At 55.4% G+C, this 26,045-nt stretch overlaps 2 protein-coding genes and 1 long non-coding RNA gene across 4 annotated transcripts in view; 1 reads left to right on the top strand and 2 right to left on the bottom strand.

Moving 5' to 3' along the window:
* Positions 1 to 26,045, bottom strand: part of LOC122367715 (low-density lipoprotein receptor-related protein 4-like) — a 65,646-nt gene that overhangs the window by 29,458 nt on the left and 10,143 nt on the right. Inside the window, exons 6-26 of the mRNA XM_043341064.1 lie at positions 25,539 to 25,689; positions 25,132 to 25,282; positions 24,159 to 24,318; positions 22,940 to 23,075; positions 20,768 to 20,993; positions 20,312 to 20,468; positions 19,721 to 19,930; positions 19,205 to 19,386; positions 18,459 to 18,567; positions 16,922 to 17,108; positions 6,886 to 7,130; positions 6,310 to 6,471; positions 5,760 to 5,930; positions 5,125 to 5,469; positions 3,792 to 3,968; positions 3,368 to 3,507; positions 2,780 to 2,973; positions 2,376 to 2,521; positions 1,858 to 2,036; positions 1,400 to 1,587; positions 1,013 to 1,153 (exon numbers count right to left, since the gene is read on the bottom strand). Of these exons, the coding sequence (XP_043196999.1) occupies positions 1,013 to 1,153; positions 1,400 to 1,587; positions 1,858 to 2,036; positions 2,376 to 2,521; positions 2,780 to 2,973; positions 3,368 to 3,507; positions 3,792 to 3,968; positions 5,125 to 5,469; positions 5,760 to 5,930; positions 6,310 to 6,471; positions 6,886 to 7,130; positions 16,922 to 17,108; positions 18,459 to 18,567; positions 19,205 to 19,386; positions 19,721 to 19,930; positions 20,312 to 20,468; positions 20,768 to 20,993; positions 22,940 to 23,075; positions 24,159 to 24,318; positions 25,132 to 25,282; positions 25,539 to 25,689 (3,757 nt within the window). The remainder of the gene's footprint in view (positions 1 to 1,012; positions 1,154 to 1,399; positions 1,588 to 1,857; positions 2,037 to 2,375; positions 2,522 to 2,779; positions 2,974 to 3,367; positions 3,508 to 3,791; positions 3,969 to 5,124; positions 5,470 to 5,759; positions 5,931 to 6,309; positions 6,472 to 6,885; positions 7,131 to 16,921; positions 17,109 to 18,458; positions 18,568 to 19,204; positions 19,387 to 19,720; positions 19,931 to 20,311; positions 20,469 to 20,767; positions 20,994 to 22,939; positions 23,076 to 24,158; positions 24,319 to 25,131; positions 25,283 to 25,538; positions 25,690 to 26,045) is intronic.
* Positions 9,710 to 13,885, top strand: LOC122367711. 2 transcript variants are annotated; one of them, XM_043341060.1, is made up of 3 exons: positions 9,710 to 12,911; positions 13,185 to 13,270; positions 13,521 to 13,885. In XM_043341060.1, the coding sequence occupies exon 1, from the start codon at positions 10,649 to 10,651 to the stop codon at positions 12,857 to 12,859; it is 2,211 nt and encodes a 736-aa protein (XP_043196995.1). In that variant the 5' UTR covers positions 9,710 to 10,648; the 3' UTR covers positions 12,860 to 12,911; positions 13,185 to 13,270; positions 13,521 to 13,885. The 2 variants fall into 2 exon arrangements, with proteins under 2 accessions (XP_043196995.1, XP_043196994.1); XM_043341059.1 differs by having other exon boundaries at positions 13,162 to 13,885.
* LOC122367712 lies at positions 23,022 to 25,271 on the bottom strand. The gene is made up of 3 exons (XR_006254110.1): positions 25,132 to 25,271; positions 24,159 to 24,318; positions 23,022 to 23,075 (listed from the first exon to the last, which is right to left on the bottom strand). It is a non-coding gene; the product is annotated as an uncharacterized LOC122367712 (long non-coding RNA).

Genomic DNA, 26,045 nt, shown 5'->3' with positions numbered 1-26,045 from the left:
AGTTCCTGCGAGCGCTGCATCTGGCGCGCACCGGGCGCACCAATCAGCGAGCGAGCCTCTGCGGCGGCAGCCAATCAGTGGCCAGAGTCGACACCGTCCGCTTCTTGGGCTGAACAGCATGGGAAGGCGCCCATAAGCTAACCCAAGATACATCGAATGGAGCTACAGTCTGCGGAGCAAAGGCAAAGATGACCAAATAAAGACAGCGCAATGCACCTACAATGCGCATTAACTGCAGATATCAGTGTCATTTGCCATGATGTCACGTAAAAATATATTTTGTAGTAGCCCTACCACCGGAAGCTCAATGAAAAGATGACGACCTCTTGAGCCAGCTAGGGTTGTTGTATCGCAAAGGCCAAGACAAATATTTCAAAGGTCGGTCAGCGGTTGTGCCACTCATTACTTATTTCGGACGTGGATGGCCTGCAGTTAGTGGCAGGGATCGCATAACTGGCTAGATGAAGTCGCCGAGCGGAGCTCCGGCCGGCTATGAAGACAGGTTTGACCTTCGACTTTAATTATAATGGGTGCCCAAAATTCCCTCATTCAGCGGCACAAAGACCAGCTGCCCAACAAACTCCGCTTTACGTGGTTTCTGGTCTCTAAAACCAGGCATTCCAAAGATTCGGGACTGAACTTAAAAAAAATAAGGAAACCACTCGGCATTACGTTTGCAACATAAAAGTGAATCGAACGGCTCTTCGGGACTCGGGCCCTCCTTGGCCACACTCGGCCCACCTCATTCTCCTATTGCTCGGCTCGGACATACCTACCTCTCTTATACCCCACCCCGCCCGCTTTCTCACCTCCTAAATCTGATCTGGTCCAATGCGAACCCTCAGAGACCACACTGCTCCGCCCGTACCTAGTCCCACATGTTGCGCCTGAGCTGTTATTTGGGACCAAGTTCGGTCCACCCGAGTTCAACCTCAGAGTTCAGTTTTTACGTCTTCTCAGGCCTACCCCCCTAACATCAATGGCGGGCACCTCTCCCATACCCAGTCCTCACCTGATCTGATTCAGTCGCCGGTCCGAATAGACGACGGCGTTCTCCTCGGCCACAAAGTCGAGATGCGCAGCGTTGTAGACGTCCGTCACCGGCAACGTCACGTCCCACGGCTGGCTCACGTCCAGAGACACACGCGCCACGCTGCAAGGGGAGTGCGGTAGGTATTAGGTAACATCGTGACAATGCTCTGCGTGGGAAGGGACATAGGGCAACTGGACGTAACAACACCGCCACGTGACCGAACATGGGAATGGCAGCGGTCCAACAAAATAAATGCGTATGGCTATTTGTAAAGTAAAATTATCGATTTCACCTCTTCAACCCTACAACAATCTGAAATCTCTTCCACTTACCAACTGTTCATCAAATAGACCATCCCTCCCTCACCTGTTCAGTGTCAGGTAGAGCAGCATTCTCGCCGGCCGGTCGGGGCAGGTGGCTCCGGCGTCGGTCGGCTGTGGCACCAGACCGGTACCGCACACACAGCTCCGGCCCGTGGGGATGCGCAGGCAGAGGCCCGAGCAGCCGCCGTTGTCACCGCCGCCACACACGTAACGCAGCATGGCCGCGTCACGCTGCCAACAGAGTGGAGAGAACCGAGGGGAACCTCAGTAAAGGTGGAGACCCGGCTGGGTATCAGCATCAGCAAAAAAAAAAACGTACTTATTAGTTATTACAATATGGCTTCATGTATCTCCGCTATGCGGCTTACAAATATTAAGTTCCGTAAAACACTACAACACTGAGGATACAAAAGTCGATCCAGCGTCATTTTATCATGATCCCCACCACTCAGGTACAGGGCACCCACTTCGAAGCTCTGAGACAGCACCCCTGCTCCTTACCTCCAGCATCATAATGTGTCCCAGGTTGGAGAGCGGCCGGGTGAGGGTCTCGGGCGTCGCTGAGGTGTCGGAGATATCCCGGGCGCGGACGGAGCCGCCGTCGGCGCCCTCTGCCCCAGTCTCCTCAGTCCAGTAGAGCCGACCGTGGTGGACGGCCAGTCCGGACGGACGGGACAGGTCTGGGGGAAGTCAGAGGAGAAAGTGAGATAAGCTGAGAATAGAACTACCATACCATTGGGCTACCAGCAGCTAAGGGCTCACAGCAGTCACAGCTAGACAGGCTATTCGCTAACGACAGTGATGTCGGGGATAACCATACAGCATTGGACCATCCGAGAGTGTAGTGAAAAAACTATCACACAACCAGACAGTTTGAGTAGTTAGCTAATGGCAAATTACAGGACATGAAGTCCTGAGTGCAATTAAAACAGAGAGATATGTATAGCTAGTAACATCTATCGACCGTCAAACACCAGCGTCACAGCGTTTACCGCAAGGACGTCGTCCCGCATGCTCACCGGAGACCAGTGTGACCCGCTCTGAACCGTTGAGGGCGGCCGACTCGACGGTGCCCAGCTGGTGGTCGACCCAGAACAGCCGGTCGGAGGACGCATCCACCACCAGACCGCACGGACGACCAACGCCCTCCGCAACCACCACAGTGCTGTGGGAACGGAAGGAACAAATTCGGTAATACACACGGCCGTCCGACGCCGTCCGCCACAAATACATCACAGCGCTAAGACAACGGAGGGAGCAAACCAAGTCATCAGGGTAGGCAGATCCAATAATATCCAACAACGCAAAGACGTCTCGGACCCGAACCGGCTCAGACTCTGGTCCGAACCCGATTGTCTTTCCATGCGACCCACTTAGTCGCACAGTCTTCCCCACTGCTCGCCGTTCCTCTCGCGCCACTGACCGGTGCGTGCCGTCCATCCATGCGCTCTCGACCTGCTGCGGCCGGCCCCAGTCGGACCAGAACAGCAGCCCGTGACGGTGGGAGAGCGCCAGGCCGCGCGGACTGCGCAGCCGACTGTGTACCACCAGCTGACGGAGCTGGCCGTCCAGCGAGCACACCTCCACACTGGCGCGCGTCCGGTCCGTCCAGAATATCTGCGGACAGTACACAGTTATCAAGAGGATACAGCACACCTCCACACTGGCATTACGCGTCCGGTCCGTCCAGAATATCTGCAGAATACATCAGTTATCCACAGAGCATATAGCACAACTGACAGCACACGAGCACACTCGTCAGCAGATACAGCACATGGTAACGCACAGCAAATCCAGACCATGGATTTGCTGACAAAACACGTCAGCAAAATCCAGCACAAGCAGCACCGCACGACACACGCAGCACGCTACGGGCTCAACGGTGGGTCAACACATCGTGATGGCATACAGGCGAGTCCCTGCTCACATCACAAAACAATATAACCCACAGCCCAGGATCAATGAACGCTGGAGCAAGTCCACTCTGGCCTCTCGGGAGTCATCCACCCACCTTGCCGCCGATGTCGTCGATGACTATGTCTGCCACGTCACCCAGATCGTGTGCAACGATGACGTGAGACTTGAGTCCGTCCATGGAGCTGCTGATGATTCGACGCCGGCCGCCACCGGCGTCAGCGTATAGCAGGCGGTCTGACAGAAAAGAGATTGTCAGGCGGTCTCAGAGAAGCGGCAACAACTGGCGTGCAAAATGCGGTCTGAAAAACTAGACGGTGGTTAGTCGCAGTATGTAGTGTCTGCACTGTCCAATGTCTACGGGTACCATCAAGTATTCACCAGACAAGGCTCTCAATCCTAGTGTGATGACACACTGAACAGTCGCATCTTCCAGCAGGTCTCAGTTCAGTGGAGCACGATGTTGTAAAAAAATGCTCACCTGTGCGCGGGTCCCAGGGTGGTGGATTGCCGAACTATACCTGTGCGCGGGTCCCAGGCCATGGCGGTGACGTGTGCGGAGCGCGGCAGGGGCAGCACCGTATCCACGGAGGCCGGCTCCGTCAGCGAGAGTCGGCGCACCTCCCAGCCGCGGCTGAACACCAGGCTGAGAGCGGGACCCGACTGGCAGCTCCGGCCGTCAGAGGACATCGGTACACCTGTGAAACAGAGGGGTGTGGTAACAGTCAGTACCTCCCAGCCGCGGCTGAACACCAGGCTGAGAGCGGGGCCCGACTGGCAGCTCCGGCCGTCAGAAGACATCGGTACACCTGTGAAACAGAGGGGTGTGGTAACAGTCAGTACCTCCCAGCCGCGGCTGAACACCAGGCTGAGAGCGGGGCCCGACTGGCAGCTCCGGCCGTCAGAAGACATCGGTACACCTGTGAAACAGAGGGGTGTGGTAACAGTCAGTACCTCCCAGCCGCGGCTGAACACCAGGCTGAGAGCGGGGCCCGACTGGCAGCTCCGGCCGTCAGAAGACATCGGCACGCCTGTGGCAAGGAGCGGCGATAGCGCGGTCAGAAGAGAGTAAAGGCCGCCGTCCACTGTGCGCAACGCTTGCGGTCCGTACGGAATTTAACACAGAACCCTATGGGCGCATCCGGTCCGTACGAAAATCGTGTGCGCTCCGTGCGGACCGCATCCGAACGGCAATCAGCTGTTGATTTTCCGTCAGCTCTCCGCATGCGTTTCGGAAGCGGTTGCCACGGAAACGAAATAACAAAGTCCGACATGTTGAAGTTTTCTGCGGAGAACGCAAGCGGAACGGACGCGGGCAGGGACTGTATTCCGTCTTCGAGTTTTAAATTGCAAATTTAAGAAATAATTTCAACTCTTTCAAGATGAAGTGAGTAAACATAATTTCCTTGACATGGCAGCACTATGTTATGCCAGTAAATTGCTATATTTTCTTTTGTAATAACTGATAACTGCTCTTCGCAAAGTGTTCGCCAGTGTCCGTGAGCTTTCCGTCTGCGGTCCGGATGCGGTCAGCGTGCGGCGACATTATTGACGGACTCCGGACGGAATTCCGTCACAGTGGACGGCGGCCTTAACATATTCGGGACACGACAGCTAGCAGCGCATAGCTAATGCTAGGCAAAATACGACTTGAACCACACATATCCACCCAGGATTGCAAACTGCGCGTAGCTGATGCTTTATGCAACACGAATGTGTGGAGCAACATTTTTTTGCAATAAAAGCTGTAAAAACAATAGCAGCTGTCTTGTGCTGGTGACAGAATCTTAATTAAGCCCGGGATGAGCGAAGCTACTGGTATGACTCTCCTTCGACCCAGCGTCCTCTTCTCACCGGTGGGACAGCTGCAGACGGGTCCGTTGGGAGTCGGCAGACACAGGTGCGAGCAGCGGCCGTTATCCGTACCGCACGGACCGACCGGGCTCTCCCCGTCACCGGGGCCGTGTCCCGCTCCCAGCACCGCCAGAGCCAGCGGCGGGCCCAGGGCGGCTGACAGTGGGGTCGGCGGCGGACCGCCGGGGCTGCCGCTGGCGTTCACCACCGTCTCTGCTCCGGCCAGCAGCCAGAAGAGGCGTCCAGAGGCGGCGGCCAGTGCCACGGGCCGCCGCTGACCCGAGTACAGGGTGCGGACCGGACCGGCGCCGCCCGACGGCGTCAGACGCGCCGCGCTCACAGTGCCTGGAGGGGAGACGGAGGTCAGAGCTGAGAAAACGCTGCCGCGCACAGGGATTGTACGAATAGGTCCGTACCGTAGATACCATTTCACCAGCTGGCTGCCCAGGAACGACGATTGTCGCATAATATTCACGCATTAGTTCATCAAAGGAAAGCAAAACAGCAAAATACCAAAGCGAGCCACAGTTCATATCCGTCTGTAAGTTGCTGATATTATTTGTTCCACGTTACCCAGTACAAGGTCGCTAGTGGATACAAGCGAACTCAAGTTCGTGCCGCGAACGATGCCGTACCGAGTTTCTCGTCGCACCAGTAGATTGTGGTGGCGGTTTCGTCCAGAGCCAGTCCAGTGGGCGCCGCCAGCTGTCCACCGCGCAGCAGGACCGAGCGACCCGAGCCGTCCATGGCGGACCGCTCGATACGGGCAGAGGAGCCGCCGGCGTCCGACCAGAACATCACACCGGCTGTAGAAGGAGAGGCAGGTCACACCAGGTCACATCATCACAAAGAACAAACATAGCAGCATCACAAACAGCGCAAGACAGGACAGTCAACATTACGACCGGTACGGAACAGATTCAACAATCTGCAACAGCACACCATATACGAATAAAACCATTAACCACACACTCACAGGTTGAAAGGGACTGCTCAGTCTGGGATCACACCAGTCTGAAAACTCGACGGAATAATTAGTCGGGGACCGACTCGACTAGTCAACCGACGAATCCATTCACCGCAGATGGCAAACTGATCAGTCTGGGACTCAGACCAATCGCAGATAACCCTGGCACCGCAAATGGGGACTCAAAATCACCCTTAGACCACCAGCTGGCCACTGACCGGTCGGGTTGAGCAGCAGCGAGGTGGGGCTGTCGATACCGTCGGCCACCAGCAGCCGCCGGTGTCGGCCGTCGGTCCGGGCCACTTCTAGCCGCCGCAGGCCGGCGTCAGCCCAGTACAGCAGGCCCGACAGCCAGTCCACCGCCAGGCCGGTGATGTTACCTGGAGAACGGGTACGGCGCGGTGAGAACTCGGAGTACGCACTAAACGGCGAGTACAGCGGACACAGGAAAGCATGCATCGGGTACAGCCGACACGGCGCATCACTAGGGCACAGAGGAATAGGTCTGCAAACTCGAGCAGTCAGCTGAGGCGCCAACTATTACCAATTACCGAGCCAAAGCGACGATAGGTGAAAAATAAAACTGCATTGCAAAACCTACTATGTGAGGTCAGACTGCCATTGCACGGCAGAATTCGATAGGAATCAAAATTCAGCATGGAGACAGACGACAGTCATGGTCAAGTCATCACGAAACACGCCATCCACGAATCGCACTGTTCAGTATCGCCTCAAACATGACATCCCTGCATCCAGCAGAAGCCCCAGGCATCCCTCCAGAGTCCAGCACCCACCGAGGTTGGCGTCCACCAGGCACCGGTGCTGGGATCCGTTCCAGAAGGCGCTGCGCAGACAACCACCGTCCGCGTCCGCCCAGTAGAGCGTGTGTCGGCGGTCGGCGGCGGCCGCCGACGGCCGGCCGGGGCCCAGCAGCGGTACCAGGTGCCACCGGCCGCCGCCCAGCACTGGTGCCACCTGAAGCGTGCCGTTGGAGGCCACCAGAAGACCGGTGGCCGGCTCCGACTCGCAGTCAGAGGTGCTGGAGGAAGAGACGGGCTAGGTTAGAAGCAGAGCGGCGAGTGAGGCAACAGTGGATGGGGCAAAGGACGCCGGGCTGTAACCGAAAGCTACCGTTATAGCAGGAGCCAGTAGCCACCACCGTAAGGTCACTTCCTACGCAGTTAGCAGTTAGCACAACATCGTCCACCATAGTCCATCCTACAGTATGTCTAAAAAATATGTCCCGTGGTTTGGCTCTCCCACGGTAGGCTGATTGGTAACTTGGCTGAATCTGCCGAGGTGGGGAGGGAGGAAGGGAGGGAGGGAGAAAGAGAAAGAGAAAGAGAAAGAGAAAGAGAAAGAGAAAGAGAAAGAGAAAGAGAAAGAGAAAGAGAAAGAGAAAGAGAAAGAGAAAGAGAAAGAGAAAGAGAAAGAGAAAGAGAAAGAGAAAGAGAAAGAGAAAGAGAAAGAGAAAGAGAAAGAGAGAGAGAGAGAGAGAGAGAGAGAGAGAGAGAGAGAGAGAGAGAGAGAGAGAGAGAGAGAGAGAGAGAGAGAGGGAGGCGGTTTATTTGTGAATACCACGGCTACCAGGAGAGGCAGAGGGACACACGCTCGGCACCGGGTGATACCTGGGCCTTGTTTCATCGTCCGGACGGCGCGCGCGCTGCAGCGTGCCAGCGCGCTGGCGCAGCGTTCGAGGGCGGTCGCCAGGTTCTGGCGAATCCGCTATCTTCTGCTTTTTTGCTGAAAGCGCTGTTTCGGCATTTTTTCGACAAAAGCTTATTTGGAAAGGTTCAGAGCGTAGTATCGTCAAGGAAACAGGTGCAGGGCATGACATGGAGCTAAGCAGGCTCCGGAGTCGGAGTCGGTAAGATTTTGGCGACGGCGACTCCGACGCCGACTCCGAGCAGAACTGTCTACTCCGACCGACTCCGACTCCGACTCCGACTCCGACTCCGCAGTCCTGGGCCACAGTGTCTCGCCATCGAGTCATTGAGCTTCAACAAACTCGTTCCCCGTGTCTCGCCATCGAGGCTCGGGTGCGGGGTCTCCGCTCAGACAGGGGTGCGACCAGTCGGCTCCGGCTAACCTCGCCATCGAGTCGCCGGAGTATCGGTTGATCTGTCCGATTACAGCGGTCTCGTCATCGAGAGGCTGGAATCAGGTACCTGGGGCATTCCACGACAGACGACCAAAAAATCGTGAAATAACACCGTCTCTCATATTTTGATAAAATTTCATCCAGGGCCGCGGAGTCGATAGATTTTTGGTGACTCAAACTCAGACTCCGGCTTTCAAAAATCAACTCCAACTCCGACTCCGGCTACGGGTCGACTCTGACCGACTTCAACCTCTGCGGAGTCGATTAATTTTCGGTGACTCCGACTCCGGTCAGAGCTATCGACTGCAACTCCGACTCCGGTCAGAGCTGTCGACTCTAACTCCGACTCTGGTCAGAACTGTAGGCTCCAACCGACTCCGATCCGACACCGACTCCGCAGCCCTGGCTGAGTGGTGTTCCCACTGTGCGGTGTTATGTCTCAGCACGGTGGGGGGTTCTTCCACTGTGCGGCGGTGTACTTATGTCTCGTCACGGTGCAGATAGCGATAGCCGTTACACGGGCGATAGGGCGCTGCAGGCCGATCTGCGGTGCTGGGACTCGGTGCATGTTTTGGCCTGTGCTCTACCGCCCCCTCTCGGCCGGCTCGCAGGGGAGGGGCGTTTCCGCCGGACGGACGCCTATATATGGCATTGGACAGACGTCCTGCAGTGCAGACCGTACCGGCGCCGTGGACAGGCCGGTGTTGTTCGGCGAGTGATGTGTGATCAGTGAGTCGCAACTCGCATGCAAATTATCCACGGATTGAACGTGAGTGGCGTGGATTGTGAGTGATGTGTTAACTGCGCATTGTGCAATCAGTGTCCATCTCAGATTACCTCTCCCATGAAGCCTGTGCGGTAAAGCGTTATGCAATATGCATCCAGCATCACTCAAAAGATTGGGCTTGAAAAGTTGAAGCCTTGTGACAAGAAAAAAGAGGCAGCTAAGTTTTGAACCACATATGAGTGCTGAGCTGTGAGCCATCTGTCGAAATGCATCCGTTGCGGTAAATCAACTATCAAGAGTGTCAAAAAAACTCATGAGCAGCCGGTTGCGGGTTATGATGCATGAATGACTCATGTTTGTGATTCATCCGTGAGCTGCGGTCTACGGACCAATGATTTACGAGTACTCATGGACCGTAAGTAGTGAATTATGAACCACTGAGTCGCAAGCTGCAGCGAGCAGCTCATGACTCATGAGTCACCGGCGGGCAGTGGCGGGGCCGGCGGACCAGGCGGACAGTGGCCAGACGGACCACGAGGACAGTGGCCAGACGGACCAGGAGGACAGTGGCCAGACGGACCAGGCGGACAGTGGCCAGACGGACCAGGAGGACAGTGGCCAGACGGACCAGGCGGACAGTGGCCAGACGGACCAGGAGGACAGTGGCCAGACGGACCAGGCGGACAGTGGCCAGACGGACCAGTAGGACAGTGGCCAGACGGACCAGGAGGACAGTGGCCAGACGGACCAGGCGGACAGTGGCCAGACGGACCAGTAGGACAGTGGCCAGACGGACCAGGAGGACAGTGGTCAGACGGACCAGGAGAACAGTGGCCAGACGGACCAGGAGGACAGTGGCCAGACGGACCAGGAGGACAGTGGCCAGACGGACCAGGAGGACAGTGGCCAGACGGACCAGGAGAAAAGTGGCCAGACGGACCAGGAGGACAGTGGCCAGACGGACCAGGCGGACAGTGGCCAGACGGACCAGGAGGACAGTGGCCAGACGGACCAGGAGAACAGTGGCCAGACGGACCAGGAGGACAGTGGCCAGACGGACCAGGAGGACAGTGGCCAGACGGACCAGGAGAAAAGTGGCCAGACGGACCAGGCGGACAGTGGCCAGACGGACCAGGAGAACAGTGGCCAGACGGACCAGGAGGACAGTGGCCAGACGGACCAGGAGGACAGTGGTCAGACAGACCAGGAGGACAGTGGCCAGACGGACCAGGAGAACAGTGGCCAGACGGACCAGGAGGACAGTGGCCAGACGGACCAGGAGGACAGTGGCCAGACGGACCAGGAGGACAGTGGCCAGACGGACCAGGAGGACAGTGGCCAGACGGACCAGGAGGACAGTGGCCAGACGGACCAGGAGGACAGTGGCCAGACGGACCAGGAGGACAGTGGCCAGACGGACCAGGAGAAAAGTGGCCAGACGGACCAGGCGGACAGTGGCCAGACGGACCAGGCGGACAGTGGCCAGACGGACCAGGACAGTGGCCAGACGGACCAGGCGGACAGTGGCCAGACGGACCAGGCGGACAGTGGCCAGACGGACCAGGAGGACAGTGGCCAGACGGACCAGGAGGACAGTGGCCGGGAGGACCAGCCGTCCGGTGCCGCACAATGTGCTCCGGAGGATCTGCTGTCGGCGCGGCTCGGTCCTGACTCAGTATGCCGCCGTCTGCTGTTCGACACCGTGCTGCTCGAGAAAAGTGTGCTGAACATGGAGTCGTCCGCCCTGCAGGCGTGTGTAACGCGACAGGAGCTCGACGACGCGATCCTCTGGATTGTCAGCCGGCCATTGATGGAAACGCTGATCAACCGACAGACCAGCAGGGAGCTGCAGAAGGCATTGGAGTCCCTACAGACCAGAGGGAAACCCCTAAAGACCAACACGGAGACACGAGAGACCGACAGGGAGACTGCTTCTAGGTCAGCCGACCGGATCACCGAAAGCGAGGAACAAGAGACTGTTAGAACGGGCCAAGAGCCTGAACCCCCGGACCGGGAGTCTGCGGAGGCGGCGCTGTGTAGGCTGTGTCGTCCCGAACGGGGAACTCGAGTGGTAAGCATTAATCGCTCGGGCAGTCGAGCAGAGGGACTGGACGATGGGGTGATTGGTGGTCGGTCTGTCTCCGACCATGACTTAATGCTGGAGATGGACTTCGGTGCAAGGTCCAAAGTGGTGAGCCGGGATCCGCCGAGCCGGGTGTCTCTGAGCGAGGCGCCGCAGCTGTGGGTTCGGCCCACCGACCGGCCGGGGTTCGTCACCCTGCACTGGACGCCCACGGTCCGGTGTGAGCACGAGCGGGCGGCGTCGGCTCCGTCGGCACAGTCGGTGAGAACGCTGATGTGGGAGTTTTGTCAGATCCTGTACCCGACCGGCGCCGAGTTCGCCCGCCCCGGTCCGGCGGTCAACTTCAGAAATCGTGAGCACAGGGACGGCGGAAAGGACCACGTTCCCTGTCAGCGTCTGCAAAACTGGTGGCCCCATCAGGAGGAGTTCCAAGGACGGCATCGCCAGGCAGAGTTTCCGCCGAGAGCGGTGCGAGACGACCTGTGTCGGTTCGGCGTGCACCTGGTGCCGACCGGCATGCCCGGCAGTGCCACCGAGATGATAGAGTGGCGTGTGTCCTTCTCCAGAGCAGAGGTGGTGGCCGTCCGCCTCCTCAGTCCAGTGCAGCACGCCACCATCATCACACTTAAGAGCATGAAGAAGATCATGAAAGAAAGCATGCCTGTTGAGCAGAGCGACAAACGCACGCTGAAGTCGTACTTCATCAAAAATGCCGTACTCTGGCTAGTACAGGATACCCGGAGTGAGGTGTGGACGGGAGTCAGCGAGGGCGTCTACATGGCTCTGGACTGGTTGGAGGACCACCTCAGTGCTGGCGCCATACCCTGTTTCTTCTGGCCCGCGATCAATCTCGTGGCGGAACTCACCTGGGACGACGTACAGGCCATCATCACTGCGGTCCGTGTCATGCGGGAGCGCGCAGACCGCCTCCTCCTGACCTGCTGCATCCGTGTTCTGCCGCTGGACGTCCTGATGCATGGAGACCTGGAACCTCTTCCGGAGCTGGAGCTACGCCGCCGGCTGGGGCGACAGATGGTACGCAATGCGGTGTTCTTTGGGACGCTGTTCCGACCGGACGCACCGTGCTGGGAGAGCTGGCACAACCACTTCCTCCCCGCACTGGGGCCAGCGGGACAGCATCGTCTCCTACAGCGGGTGTACAGAAGAGACTCTGGTTTGTACTCACAGCAGTGCTTACTGCTCATGGCGTGGCTGGTGGTGGATCCGACGGATCTGACATCCGATGGAACGTCCTACGAGGAGAAAAGTGAGGAGTTGGGTGACTCTCACCTCGGTGAGCTGAAAGAGACTCCCGCTGAGGACCTGGTGTCCCTGGACGCCGCGCCGCTGCTGGCTCTTCTCACCGACCGAGACCTGGAGTACCTCCTGGGCGACACTGCCGCGGTGTTCGCCTGGTGGAACAGTCAGCTTCAGCTCCCGGCCGACTGTCGGCCAGCCGGGATGACGGCGCCGCTGGACACACCGCGAGGCAGAGCTGAGCTGCTGCTGCAGCCCGACCTGCTGCTGCGGGCCGTCGGTCACTCCAGCCCACAGAAACTCGTCCGGTGGCGTCGAAAAGACCAGGTGTACGCTGCCAGATTCAAACACAACTACACCACTCCCTACTCGTTAGACCAGTGTCGCGAGGACCTGGCACTTATTCGAGTGGGCGACGCCGTGGCCACGCTGCAGGACGGGTTGGCCGAGGAGACTGAGACTGAGCTCCGCACGCTGGCTTATCTTTGGAACAAGAGAGTGCGGCAACTGCTCCTGTATGACCGAGTGAGGGACGTGTACAATCGGGTGAAAAGGTCGCGGAATGACCAATGGGAGCTACTGCCGTACCTGTTCCGATAACAGAACCAGTAAGAGCCTCTGCAGGTCCCGGCTCCATAGGATCCCGATGAAGGTGAGACACGGGTAGATGACAATTGATATGTTTATTGCTTATTTTCTAGACATGTTAACAGAACCTCTGCTGATAGCATGAGCATGACTCAATTGCTATGACTGTCTAGTGGTTTCATGCTAGATAGTCATACTCATTAGTCGGAATAACGATTTACGGAAAAATGCATTTGAAAGGTGACGTTATGGCATCGCAGTCTCTTATACTCGCCCTGGGAAACTAAGGACGGGTCAAGGGCTTATATAACCAGAATGGTCCCTTTGTATCCGACAGGACAACAGCACTCCTCCGGCGCCGGAACTGGTCGGAACTGTTCGGATCCTGCGAGGAACTAACTAATCTGCTGTCTCGAGGGACAGGTGCGATACCGTGTGAATCTGCTCAGATACGCGGTGAATTGGTGCGATACCGCGAGGAACTGATCCGATGCCGCGCGGAACTGGTCCGATGTCATATTATTACGAGTAGTCTAATATTCAGGTGTCATTGGGAACTGTTCAGTGTTCATGTACCCCGTGGATTGTGAAACTGATCCGATGCCGTGGGGAACTAGTGCGATACCACGAGGAACTGATCCGATGCCGTGAGTAGCCCATCGAAATATTTCAGGATTCCGGATGTCGTCCAACCAGGGGTGTTTGTCACCGCCGTCAGCGTCAGCGGGCAGATGCAGCGTGAACTACCCTTATCGACGTTGAATGTGTACTTCCTAATCTTGGACAATGTGAGCTGATGATTCAACCAATATTCGGCACTACAGGGTGTCCCATAAGTTCGTTCTCACTTAAATTTTCTATGAGTTCTCTTCCTTCACAACATGTGCAAATTAAATCGTAAATTAGCTTATTTGGTTGCCAATGCAACTGACAATCTGCTTCACAATGACTTTTTTCTTGAGATATAACATTTTTTGCTAGAGAGTTCAGTTCCTGTAGAGACGTCTGACGCCGCGACATGAGGTCTTCAATACAGTAGGGGAGAGTGGGGAAAGATGCCCAGGGTTTTGCTATGTCATATATTATTCGAAAATGACGATGGGAAAGCAAAAACTTGGAGTTTCAACGGAAGCCGACATCATTTTTCTCAAAAAATATCACACTTTCGTGCCTGAAATATTATAACTTTTTTTGCTATTAAGCATTTTCCTGAAAAAGTGAAAGGGGGCATCTTACCCCACAGGGTGGGAAAGACGCCCCCTGGCGTTGGGTAAGATGCCCCCTGCACTATAACTGACATAAATGGGCACGTGAATCGCCTGAACGAATCAGTAGTCCCTTCGAGCCTGCAGTAGACACCAAACGTCATCATAAGGGCCCTCAAAAGTAGTCGTAAGGGGCTTCAGAGGTCATCGTTAGGGCCATCATAGTCCAGCGCGGCCAAACAAGCCTCGGTGGTGGCGTTTGGAGACCACTGTGGGGCTCTTATAGGTCTTCATGATGCTGGGGGCCCTCTAGCCCATCGTGGGGACCTCAGATGCCAGCACGGCCCGTGTGGCCAACATGGGAGCCCTCAAAGGATGTCGTGAGGGGCCCTGGAGCCATTAATGGGGCCCACAGAGGCCGTCGTGAGGGCTCTCAGAGTCAGATGCCGCCCAAAAAGTCGCTATGTGGGCCGAAAGACCGGCATGGGGAGCACCCGACCGTACTGGACTCTCAATAGTCCCAGATCGGCTTTTGTCTACATCACAAGTATGTAATAAATGATTTGACGGACTGTTTGAAGGACAGCCTACGGATTTAGGGGGGGGGCGTCTTTCCCCATCAGGACAGGGGGCATCTTATCCCAAGGTACCGAAGTGACATTAAATCAGTACAATTCGTTAGCCATAAAACTACACCCTGAAACAAACTGTTTGGGACACAGTACACGCATGCTAATGTATCACGACTATAGCAAGGGACGCAAAAATTATTTACCTTCTTTGATATTCACAATGTTTTGACACCAAAATATTTCTTGAAAGCAGCAAATAAAAAACATGCAATCATCAGCCAGCCGTTGCCCAACTGAGCTTCGCAAATTTTTGTGCAGTTAACAAGGCAGGCTTCCGCTTTACGCTAAGAACATTACTTTCCAGGTCTGATTCTTTTTTTTCGCCGCTAGAGGGGGTGGGGCGTCTTTCCCACCCTGGGCATCTTACCCCACTCTCCCCTACCTACATCTCGGTATTTATTTATCAAGTGGGCCATTCCGGATTATTGTAGGTGGCTGTAGCCAACCAGTCTGTAGCCAATGTCTGTCGCTATGTGGACGCACGGGCAGTGCGCACAGTCAACAAGTGATGTCGATGATTAGTCGGGGGTCAATCACTGCAAGTTCATCCTCTTTCCAGTCAGCCCTCAGAAGGGAGACAAATGGCCAAAAATGTGTGACACCAAAGCGGCCGTCAAAAAGGTCCAAGTGTTAGGAAATTGATAATCAGATTCTATAGGCCCTAACTGTTAACCCCTCGGGGACTGTGGGACTGGAGAGACATGCTCCTGATAGAACTGTACTCTCCAATAAGTCTGGGACGAGTGACCGTTAGCCTGGACAGGGAAGTGTTGGTAAGATTCAACATGAGTTGGTTCAAAATCTGGACGATGGTCGGATGCGTTATCTATGTATATATAATTAAACCTTTGTTTCAGGTTACCAAAAGGGCGATTTCTTGACTCAGCTGAGACGGAATACCTAAGTTGTTACTTTTTACAAATGTTTTTTGTTTTCTTTTGTGAAAAAACAAAGGGTGAAAAGTAAGTGCCCTAAAAACGGTGAGAAAACTATATTTGGGGGGGGGTACCCTAAGTTGATCTTTATTCTGAAGGAGTCCTGGAAATATCAGATGTGCCCTCCCCCCCCCCCCCGCCAGAAAATATTCCCGCGCCACTGTTTGTCCTTGCTTGCTTATTGCTTGAATACGGAAGATATTCAATGTTATTTGACTATCTTTGAATCTTGTTTTATTGCATGCCATTTATGTAATGACAAATGTCAATGATAGAAAGCTTTTAAAATCTTTATTTAGGATAGTTTAATTCAATTACGTATGAATTCCATTTAACGAATATCTTGGCTTGTTTTTGCAGCGATATTAGCTCGGTTTTTAATAAGTCATTGTTAATTTCGATCCGGATATCATTATTCAATACCGGCCTCTGTGTTCTCAGAAAAGCTGTTTCTGGTCATAAAGGCTTGCATTGGCACATTGTCTCCATGTCTCCATTTTCAACACCATTATTTTGCCGTGGTTGACCTCACGCCTGTCGGGGTTGCCGTGTTTGGCTCAGACGCGGCCCCGAACGTGGCATCCATGCATCGCTAGAGTTAGAGGCACAAGCTTCACGATCCCCACGAACCCACACGAGCACTTGTTCGCTTGCTGTGTGACCCCTTGACCATTATTGGCCGCGGCAGCCGCCGGCTTACCCCTCCCGTTCCCTAGGCGCGCTCCCCTGCCCGCTCCCCTCCCTCCAACCGGGGTCGAGTCACGAGGTTTCGGGAGCTTGTGCTACTGTCGGCCGCTACGTAGCTCTCAACCAGCGCTTGGGAATACGTAGTCTCTCGGTGCGGATTCGGCCAACTACCGGCTCGCGACACCAGCGCCGCATAGTGGCGACCGCGACAGGACATTTTTTAGACATACTGTTCAGGTCTCGCGGATTTTAGCGGGTAGATTTTGCCCCTATTAAATTTAGTGAATTTTTGGATATATCTTCTGCTGAAGATGCGATCAATTTATTCGTACATAACTGCCTGTCATTATCCTCTAAAATGGCTTCATCGTATATCGATTAGTTTCTGAGATATAGCCGGAAATGTAAAAAGGCAAAACCTACCGCTTAGACCTGCGAGAGCCGCACATAGTCAGGTGAACTCCCAGCACAATACATATGCAAACGGTGTAGTTATGCAAATGCTCTGCCCTAGCGACAAACTATCCTCGATTTGCAACACATCTAGGCCCTAACAAACCAAAAGTAACACCCCATCGTGCCTACCGCGCTGTTCCGCCATCCTGAAGCTCTCACCTTCCAGTTTTCAGCCGTAGGCCGCTGGGACAGGCGCACGTATGACCGTCCGGCCGCGGCAGGCACAGGTGGGAGCAGCCGGCAGCGGGCAGGCAGCGACTGCGTGCGCCCGGCTGGCGGAGCGGGTGTACGGCGCGCACATCCATTGGGTGCTCCAGACCAGTACGGAGCGCGTGGGCACGGTTCCCTGTTCACAGAAAACCAGAGGGAGGGGGAGGTCAGTTGCCATTTCGATCATAAGCCGCAACTTAGGCAGACGTAAAGAATCATTCAACACATTAGCGAACAAAACGTTAGCGCGCAAAGGCAAACAATGAAAAAAAAACTTTGAAAACGCGTACCTATCTGCTCACGCGAGCTGCATACCTACTAAAAATAAAACGGCGACCTGGCCTTTCCTTTCCGCATAAACACGTATCGTTGCTTCCCGAAAGTAGGATGTCTTGTCAAAAGTATAACACCTTGACAGTCGACAGATATTGCTTCGAAATTCCGAAAGCTTAGTACATGCGCCATCATAAAATACAGAGGAATTTAGATCCATTCACAAATGCTTTAGAAATGCACCTGTTGAACATCATTCACACAATACACAATTAATCACGTCAAAACATTGCTACAACATACTTAGACCCAAACGTAGGTTTCAGATATGAAAATCCAGCCACTGAAGTAAACAATATCCTAGCATGGGAAAGGCCATCCATTATCAAAACATGTAGTTTGTTGTGGGAATCTCTGACTAATGTGGAACATTCAGCACAAGCATAGCCTGAAAACTGGGTTTCCCCGGTCTCTATATAACCGTACATAGTGGATCGCATGCAACCAAACGCTGGAACGAGCATTTCATCACGTAAATCAAACATAAGGCATGATTGGTATGCTGGATTAGTCCGATACGCCCAGCATACGAAAAACTGGACATGCGCACACGGCAATATCACAGCCAACGTCATGCTAGAAGACTCGGTCATTGCATGCGTCGATAACAAAAAAAAGTAGACACTGAGTAAAAAGTCGACCAGGGAACTCCGATATTCGCAGCTTGCCAGGTTCATGTAAGAGGTAAAGTAAGTCATGCTGTTACAACAGCCACTGCTCCGACAGTTAATGGGCGGAGTGCACACCAAGGAAGAGTGGTCCAGATGCTGGTGGGTAATCTGCGGTAGGCTCCATACTCCATAGACCATTCGGGCTGGCATGCTGTAGGCCGGGAGTGAGAGAGTAGGCGGACCATGCACCAGCAGACAGTCCGTGCGCCGGTGGGCGGGTCAGGACCGGTGTCCTGACTGAGTGTAGCCACTTTCCGGTGCTCCAACAAAAAGGGGGTGTGCTCCAAAGACACAAGAAGCAATGACACAATAACGTTGTCGGCGGCTACAGTGAGCGCGTACGGGTAGGCGGTGCATGCACCAGTGAGCAGTTCGTGGTGGGTGGATCATGACCAGACGTGTCAATGGGCAGGCATGTGTACGTACAGTGGCATGCGGTACATCAACATGCACCAGTGAGCGGCGGTCCGTGCGCCGTGTACCGTGTCGTTTGTCGGCCGCGTGCAGTGCGTGCGTCTTCCAGTCGGTCCAGAAGAGAGTGTCCTCGAACACGGTAAGTCCGTACGGGTGGGGCGCGCCGCGACGGACCACCTGTAACCGGCCGCCGTGCAGGCCGGACATGTCATTCGCGGGACGGGAGCCATTACACGGGACAAACCAAACCCGAGACACGCGACACATGGGACCGGACCGTCATAGAGGGACCTCTACAACACGAGAAACTCAGCGTCACAGCTTATAGGCGCACCATCACAAGCTGAGTATTACGGCTTGAGAAAAGGGGCCCAACCCGTCACCAACAAGCACCAGACTACATCCGTCGGTTGAGACAGTCTAGCCGTCACCCAGCTGGTAGCCAAAACCCGTGAGGCAGTATCCGCCACCAATAGCCACCAGTCACCACCAGCAACAGTACTCAGAAATCACCATCACCAGTCAAAAAGCAATCCTCATTCTAAGACCTCGGGTGCAGATAGCAACTGGAATGTTGCGTCGGTGGGCAAGGGAGCCAAATGGGCTGTAAAGCTGTAAGCGCTGCTACTGAGGACAGTCCTGCACTGGGTGGCTTTATTTATTTGCTGATCCGGTTCCTCGGCTCATTGCAGCGGATTAAATACAGCTTCACATGTCCGATATTTCACAGCCTGTCCACGACCCACCCCCGCTGTCTGCGGTTCCCTCGTCTGTTCTGTCTGTCTCCAAGTCCAGCATCTATCTCACGCCTCACCTGCTGCCGATCAGAGCCGTCCAGCAGGCAGCTGGAGATGCTGTTCAGCTTGGCGTCGTTCCAGTACAGACGCTCCGTCGGATAGTCGATGGTCAGTCCGTTCGGCCAGAACAGATCCTCGCTAATGATGGTCCGCCGGCCGCCGCCGTCACCGTGCGAACGCTCGATACGAGCCTCCTCGCCTGTCAGGGAAGGAGACCGGCAAAATCAGCCCGACGATTACTCTCTAGGGCTAAGACTGTCAACGCGAGCCTCCCGCCTGCCGAAACGCCAAGACTGACGGACGAATATGTACGACCTAACCCTGTCGTCAAAGTAAGCTCAGCGACGGCAAGATACTACCCAGCACGCGACACAACCGCTTGCATTCCATCTTTTCGCTACATTTCACGCCAACATTAGCAGTGAACAGACTGACATACGATGCGGCAAAACGTCTGATACCAAGACACCAGACGGCCATGACCGCCACACTCACGACACACTCTGCAGAGTTTCAACAGCATTGCAGCTCACCGGTGTCTGTCCAGAACAGCAGCGCCCGCTCGGGGTGCAGACAGAGTGCGCGCGGCCGGTCCAGTCCCTCGGTGATGACGGCGTGCCTCTGCCGACCGTCCAGCTGACTGACCTCGATGACACTCTGCCGCTCGTCAGCCCAATAGAGGAGGTCGTGCAGCCAGTCGACTGCCAGACCGACCGGGTGCAGCAGGCCGCCGTACACCACCGCTGAGGGGGAGGGGGAGACACCGTAAGTTAGCGTGGACTAGGAACTAGACAGACGACACTCCAGTCACTTTATACGACCGTAAGACCGACCGTGGTCAGTAGAGAATGGATTGACCGACAGTCAGCAGATTAGGCGGACAGCGGCAAGGACAACACGAATTAAGCGGACAACGGCACAGCCATCAGACTGGGAGGACACACGGTGCAAAGATTACCGGCAGAGCTCAAACCAACACTGCTGGTGGAATGACTAGGATCGCCATCAGCATAACATTACCATTATTGATTCACTCTGTACGAAACCGCTAACCACCACTCAATGCCCGCAGTTCCACAGCCCACACCAGCCTGCCAGTCTCCCAGCCCCGTCCGACAACTCACTGGTTGGCGGCGAGTTCCCAGAGATGAGGGAGCGGTAGATGACGTTCTGCGCCGTGTCCATCCAGAACAGCAGGCCCTTGTTGAAGTGGAAGTCCAGGTAGACGGCGTTGGCCAGACCTTTGTGCGTCAGCGCGGCCGGCGCTCCGTTCGTGGTTAGCTGGGGACGAACAGAGGTCAGCTGGGGACGAGGCGGATTTAACAGCCGATGAAAAGGCAATCGAAACACGTCACCATCGATCGAGCAGCTAATCATGTCACAAATGAAAACAAAAGTGGGCTCGCCGTTGGCTGAAGTCTGTATGAAAGAGCGTAAATAAACAAACACATGAAAGAAAAAAATTACTGACATTACGTTTACATTACGTACTCAGTCATCGCTGATTTAGGATTTAGGCCGCCACATTGAGCAGCCATTGCTGTTTATTAGCGTTTCGGCCACCGTATCCCACGACCCACACCCGCAGCGGCGTGCTCAGAGAAGCCCCGCACTTGTCCCCGAACCTGTTCGATGGCGTGCCGATCTGCGAGCAGCAGGGAGGCGGGCGGCGCCCCGGCGCGACACGTCTGCCCGTCCGAGCGCAGCTGGTAACCGTCTGCGCAGCTGCACCGATAGCTGCCGTCCGTGTTCACACACCGGTGACCGCACGGTCGCGACAGAGCGCACTCGTCCACGTCCTTACAACTGTGGGGAACCGAGGGGTGGGGAGGGTCAGGTGGGGTGAGGGGAGGAATGGACGAATGGAGACACGAACCGACGTTTAGTGGTTAATTTCCGTGTCTCTGACCAGACATGTGCGTGGATCCGAGAAAATGGATCTGGGATATGATCCCACGGATCCTGATCTCGGATCCGTCCAAATAATAGATCCAGCTTTTCAATTTATCGAGAGATCCGTAGGGATCATAGATCCAAGGCTAATTTTTTGTTTGAGATCCGGTGACATCATACTGCATAGGTGTAGGAACAGGGGGACGGGGGGGACGGTGCCCCCCCACTTTTCATAGTGGAGGGGGCCAGTAATGTTAACTGTCCCCCCCCCCCCCACTTTTTGCCGAACTTTTTAATGTATTTGTAGGTATCACCCCGAAGAACAAACTTGACGGTTCTCTGGCCTGCCCTTCCATGAAGATTTCCATTTGTGCTTCATCGTTATTGAGTGCAATTTTCCTCCACCCAATGAAAGATAACTTTGTCAGAAGCAATAAGTGGCAGCTTAGGGGCAGCGCGCGATACTGGCAATACTGGCGCAAGAGAGACAATACTGGCGCAGCAGAAGGCGTAAACTAACAATTTATTAGGCGGCCTTGCATTAGTTGATCGGTTACTGGCATAGGCGTAGGAACAGGGGGGCACGGGGCAATGGTCCCCCACTTTCGAATGGGGGCCACTGGCCAGCAATGTTAACTGCCCCCCCCCCCCCCACACACACACACCTTTTGCTGACTTTTCACTTCTTACGTTTCACGATCGCTCGTAGTAAAAAAATGTTTTTGGATGCTTCTGGAATTCGTATGGGTGCCAACCAGTGGCGGATCCAAGGTGGGGTCACATGGGTCATGCTCCCTTGGGGCCCGGGGGCACCACAGGCCTACCAGGGGCACCACCGACCTATCAGGGACACCACAGACCTGACAGGGGCACCACCGGCCTGTCAGGAGCACCATCGGCCTAGCAAGAGCACCACTGGTCTGCCAGGGGCACCACAGACCTGTCAGGGGCACCACAGGTCTTCCAGGGGCACCAAAGGCCTTCCAGGGGCACCACCGGCCTCGCAGGGGCACCTTGGGCCTGTCAAGGGCACCACGGACCTGTCAGGGGCACCTCAGGCTTGTCAGGGCCCAGGGGCACCACAGTCCTTTCAGGAGCACCACAGGCCTGTCAGGGGCACCAGAAGCCTACCAGGGGCACCACAGGTCTGCCAGGGACACCACAGACCTGCCAGGGGCACCACAGGCTTGCCAGGGGCACCCACTGGCCTCGCAGGGGCACCTTGGGACTGTCAGGGGCATCACGTGCCTGTCGGGGACACTTCAGGCTTGTCAGGAGCACCACAGTCCTGTCAGGGCCCAGGGGCACCAGCGGCCTAGCAGGGGCACCACAGCCTCGCAGGGGCACCACGGCCTCGCAGGGGCATCACCGGCCTCGCAGAGGCACCATGGGCCTGTCGCTGGCACTTCAGGCTCGTAAGGAGCACCACAAGAAACACTTGTTGACAAAGAAACACTTGGAAACCTGGTTTCAAATGCTGTGCATGGTGGGATCCACTCAGATCATAGATCCATGTTCTTGGTTTATCGTCAGATTCTGAGATCATAGATCCAGAAAAAAAAATCACGCTGGATCCGGTGGGATCATAGATCCTAACCTGCATTTTGCTTCGAGAATCGAGATCCACTGAGATCATAGAGCCATCACTCGGATCCATGCACATGTCTGTCTCTGAGATTTGTTGCAACGCAGCGATCGTCCGTACTCCGCATCTCTCTAATGGACGTTCTATTATAGTTCTGCTGTTCACGATTGACGAGCACCGATACCGACCTAAGAACAACCCATCGTACTCGGTATCACTTTCATGCATCTTGACCACCCACCATATTGACTGCGCCACGACATTGCCCACTGACCTGACGCGGTCGGCCTGGAGGGCGTATCCCTGCCGGCAGGTGCAGTTGGGTGCTGTGTCCGAGGGCAGGCCGATGCAGTGGTGTTCGCAGCGGGCCGACGGCGGACACTGGGCCAGGTGGGCGCAGTCGTCCTCGTCTGATGGACACGCGGAGACACAGCAGGGTGGTCAGATAGCGGGACTTGAGAGTTGAGACCCAGGGATGATTCATAGTGGAAATACGGCAATGGGGATTAGGCAATAGGACAAGCCGAACCAGAGACAATCGGCAAACTGCGCAATAATGAAGCGTGAAAACAAAACATCTTCAATGTGAAAATACAGAAATGAAAGATAGGTGCCACCTACAGACCAATCGTCCCCGGTCGTCAGTAATTGTGACAAAAAGTTAGCACTCGATTGTCTGATCGATACGCGCGTTGTCTGTATCGGCGACAGCTGTAGCACGTCGACACCCACACCGTCCAATTCTGCCCGGAACCGGCCAATATCCTGCCCGCCACCCTAATAATTGCATCCGGTCGGCTCGCGGCTACACAGCCCTACCAGAACACCCGTTGCCGCTAGCCGAAGTCAACCATGCACAGACTTGTGCAACAAGCAACCTATGCCGTTCACATTACTCCGACCGCCTATCCACCGTTCAACGTTCACCAGTCTACCACAGCTCTGTCGAACAGCGAAGTGACCACCCGTCCCTACTCACCGTGTCCCAAGGAGCAATGTCGCACTCAGTACCATATCATCAGGCGCACTGTCGCACTCACCGTGTCCCCAGGAACTCCACTGTCGCACTCACCGTGTCCCCAGGCGCACCGTCGCACTCACCGTGTCCCCAGGCGCACTGTCGCACTCACCGTGTCCCCAGACCCCCCGATCCACACTGTCGCACTTACCGTGTCCCCAGGCCCACTGTCGCACTCACCGTGTCCCCAGTCCCACTGTCGCACTCACCGTGTCCCCAGGCCCTCTGCCGCACTCACCGTGTCCCCAGGCGCACCGTCCCTACTCACCGTGTCCCCAGGCTCACTGTCGCACTCACCGTGTCCCCAGGCCCACTGTTGCACTCCCCCCAGGCCCACTGTCGCACTCACCGTGCCGTGTCCCCAGGCTCACTGTCGCACTCACCGTGTCCCCAGGCGCACTGTCCCTACTCACCGTGTCCCCAGGAACACTGACTGTCGCACTCACCGTGTCCCCAGGCCCACTGTCGCACTCACCGTGTCCCCAGGCGCACTGTCGCACGCCGTCGCAAACCTGCTCCTGAGGCAGGCACGTGCCGTCGGGACATCGGAACAGCTCGGGAGCGCAGTTTGGCTCACAGTCGCGCTCATCCTCACCGGCCGCGCAGTCGGGATGGCTGTCACAGTGGTCCTCCATCTGGGGGGTGATAACTCAGTCAGTCACAGTACCAAGACTGAGTCAGTCCGGCAGGCTGGGTAACTATCGCAGTGGTCCTCAATCTGTGGGGGAGAGATCTCAGCTGTCAGTTGTCACATGTGGTCCTCAATCTGTAAGGGGGGAGGAGAAACAACTCAGTCAGTCACAGTACCAAGACTGAGTCAGTCCGCAGTCGGGGTGGCTGTTGCAGCGGTCCTCAATCTGTGTGAGATATTATTATCGGTCATCAGTTTCAAAAATCGCTTCAGCTTTGGTAGTTGTTTGGCCGTCGTTCCCCGAGACTTCAGCCAGCGCTCACTCCGCTGATTAGTCGGTGCTTTGTTCCAGCGAACATTACATTGGTTCTGAGTGGACATAGGCAGTGTTGAATCCCCAGGCCTAGGAACTGACCGTCCCGTAAATCAGGTAATGGAACATCAGACTGTTGGTCAAGAAAACCCGAGTTCGAGTGGCTGCCCCAGCGTTCAATACATTATATTTCTGACAGCTGGGTAGTTTGCTGCTGGTGGAATCAGCCGCAGGCAGTCGAGGCTGGTAGGTGGGCGAGCCATATCCGGCAATGTAAGCACGGACAACTTTACTTCTGAATTATCGCGACTCCGATAACTTCTTTCAACAGCTGCGCAACAAGTACCGCTTAGTTCGAACTTGAACTTGCTAAATCCAGCCATTAAATAGATTGCAATAAAAATTATAACAGTAGCTAGCAGCCAACATCTTACCACTAAGCCTAGCACCTGCGAGTTGAGCCGTCTCCCTTCCGAACTCGCTGAGTTCCTAAGTTATGCTCACCGGAATACACATGCCGCTATCACAGGTGAACTGGTCGGCGGCACAGGGCGGCGGCGGCTCCAGTGTCGCACAGCCCTCTTCGTCCCTTCCGTCAGCGCAGTCCGGGCTGCCGTCACAAACCCAGCTGGCCTCGATACACATCGTCTGACACCTGGGAACAGTCACACACACAGTAACACAGTCAGTCACACGGTCACACAGACACGCAGTCGCACAGACAGTCGGGGTTACCGTCACAAACTCAGCTGGCCTCGATACAAAATATTGTCTATAAATTTGAGAACAGTCCGCTAGTCAAAAACTTCTTTCTGCAAGCGCTGATTGATACAGCCCCCGCAGCACTAACTGCATCTTCCCTTTGCTACCCAGTCTCTACCGCCCAATCTCAGTCGCCACCCGTTACCCACCTCATCCCTCCCACAGGACAGGTGATGTTACAGCCAAACTCGTCCGAGCCATCCCCGCAGTCGTCCCGGCCGTCACACTGCTGAGACGCGGCGATACAGAACGACCGGTGCGGACACCAGAAACCGTCCCGGCCGCACGGCGACGACGGCGCTGCAGGGAAGAAAACACACACGAAGATAATTAGACATGGGTGGTCGGCTTAAACAGACCTCAGACCATTCGACGAGGGCGTTCAGGTCTGCCTGCAATGTCCGCACATCATGCCTGAGAACAGCTTTGAGTCATCCGCGAACATTCGCACATTTGCAGTGACAGCAACTCGCAAATCATTGACATAAAGCCAGAAGAGCAAGGGTCACAACACTGAGCCTTGGGGTACCCCATTCCGCGCAGGGACCAAGTCAGACAGGTTTCCATATAGGGACACGTAATGCATTCTGTCTTCCAGGAGAAAAAAGCATACACATTTGTCAATTTGTCGCATCTGACAATAAGCCTGAAGCCAG

This window comes from Amphibalanus amphitrite, unplaced genomic scaffold, assembly GCF_019059575.1.
Source record: "Amphibalanus amphitrite isolate SeventyFive unplaced genomic scaffold, NRLGWU_Aamphi_draft 000891F_arrow, whole genome shotgun sequence".
NCBI classification, from domain to species: domain Eukaryota; kingdom Metazoa; phylum Arthropoda; class Thecostraca; order Balanomorpha; family Balanidae; genus Amphibalanus; species Amphibalanus amphitrite.
Note: the sequence above shows the minus strand (reverse complement) of the source record. Positions and strands in the feature narration are given on the sequence as shown.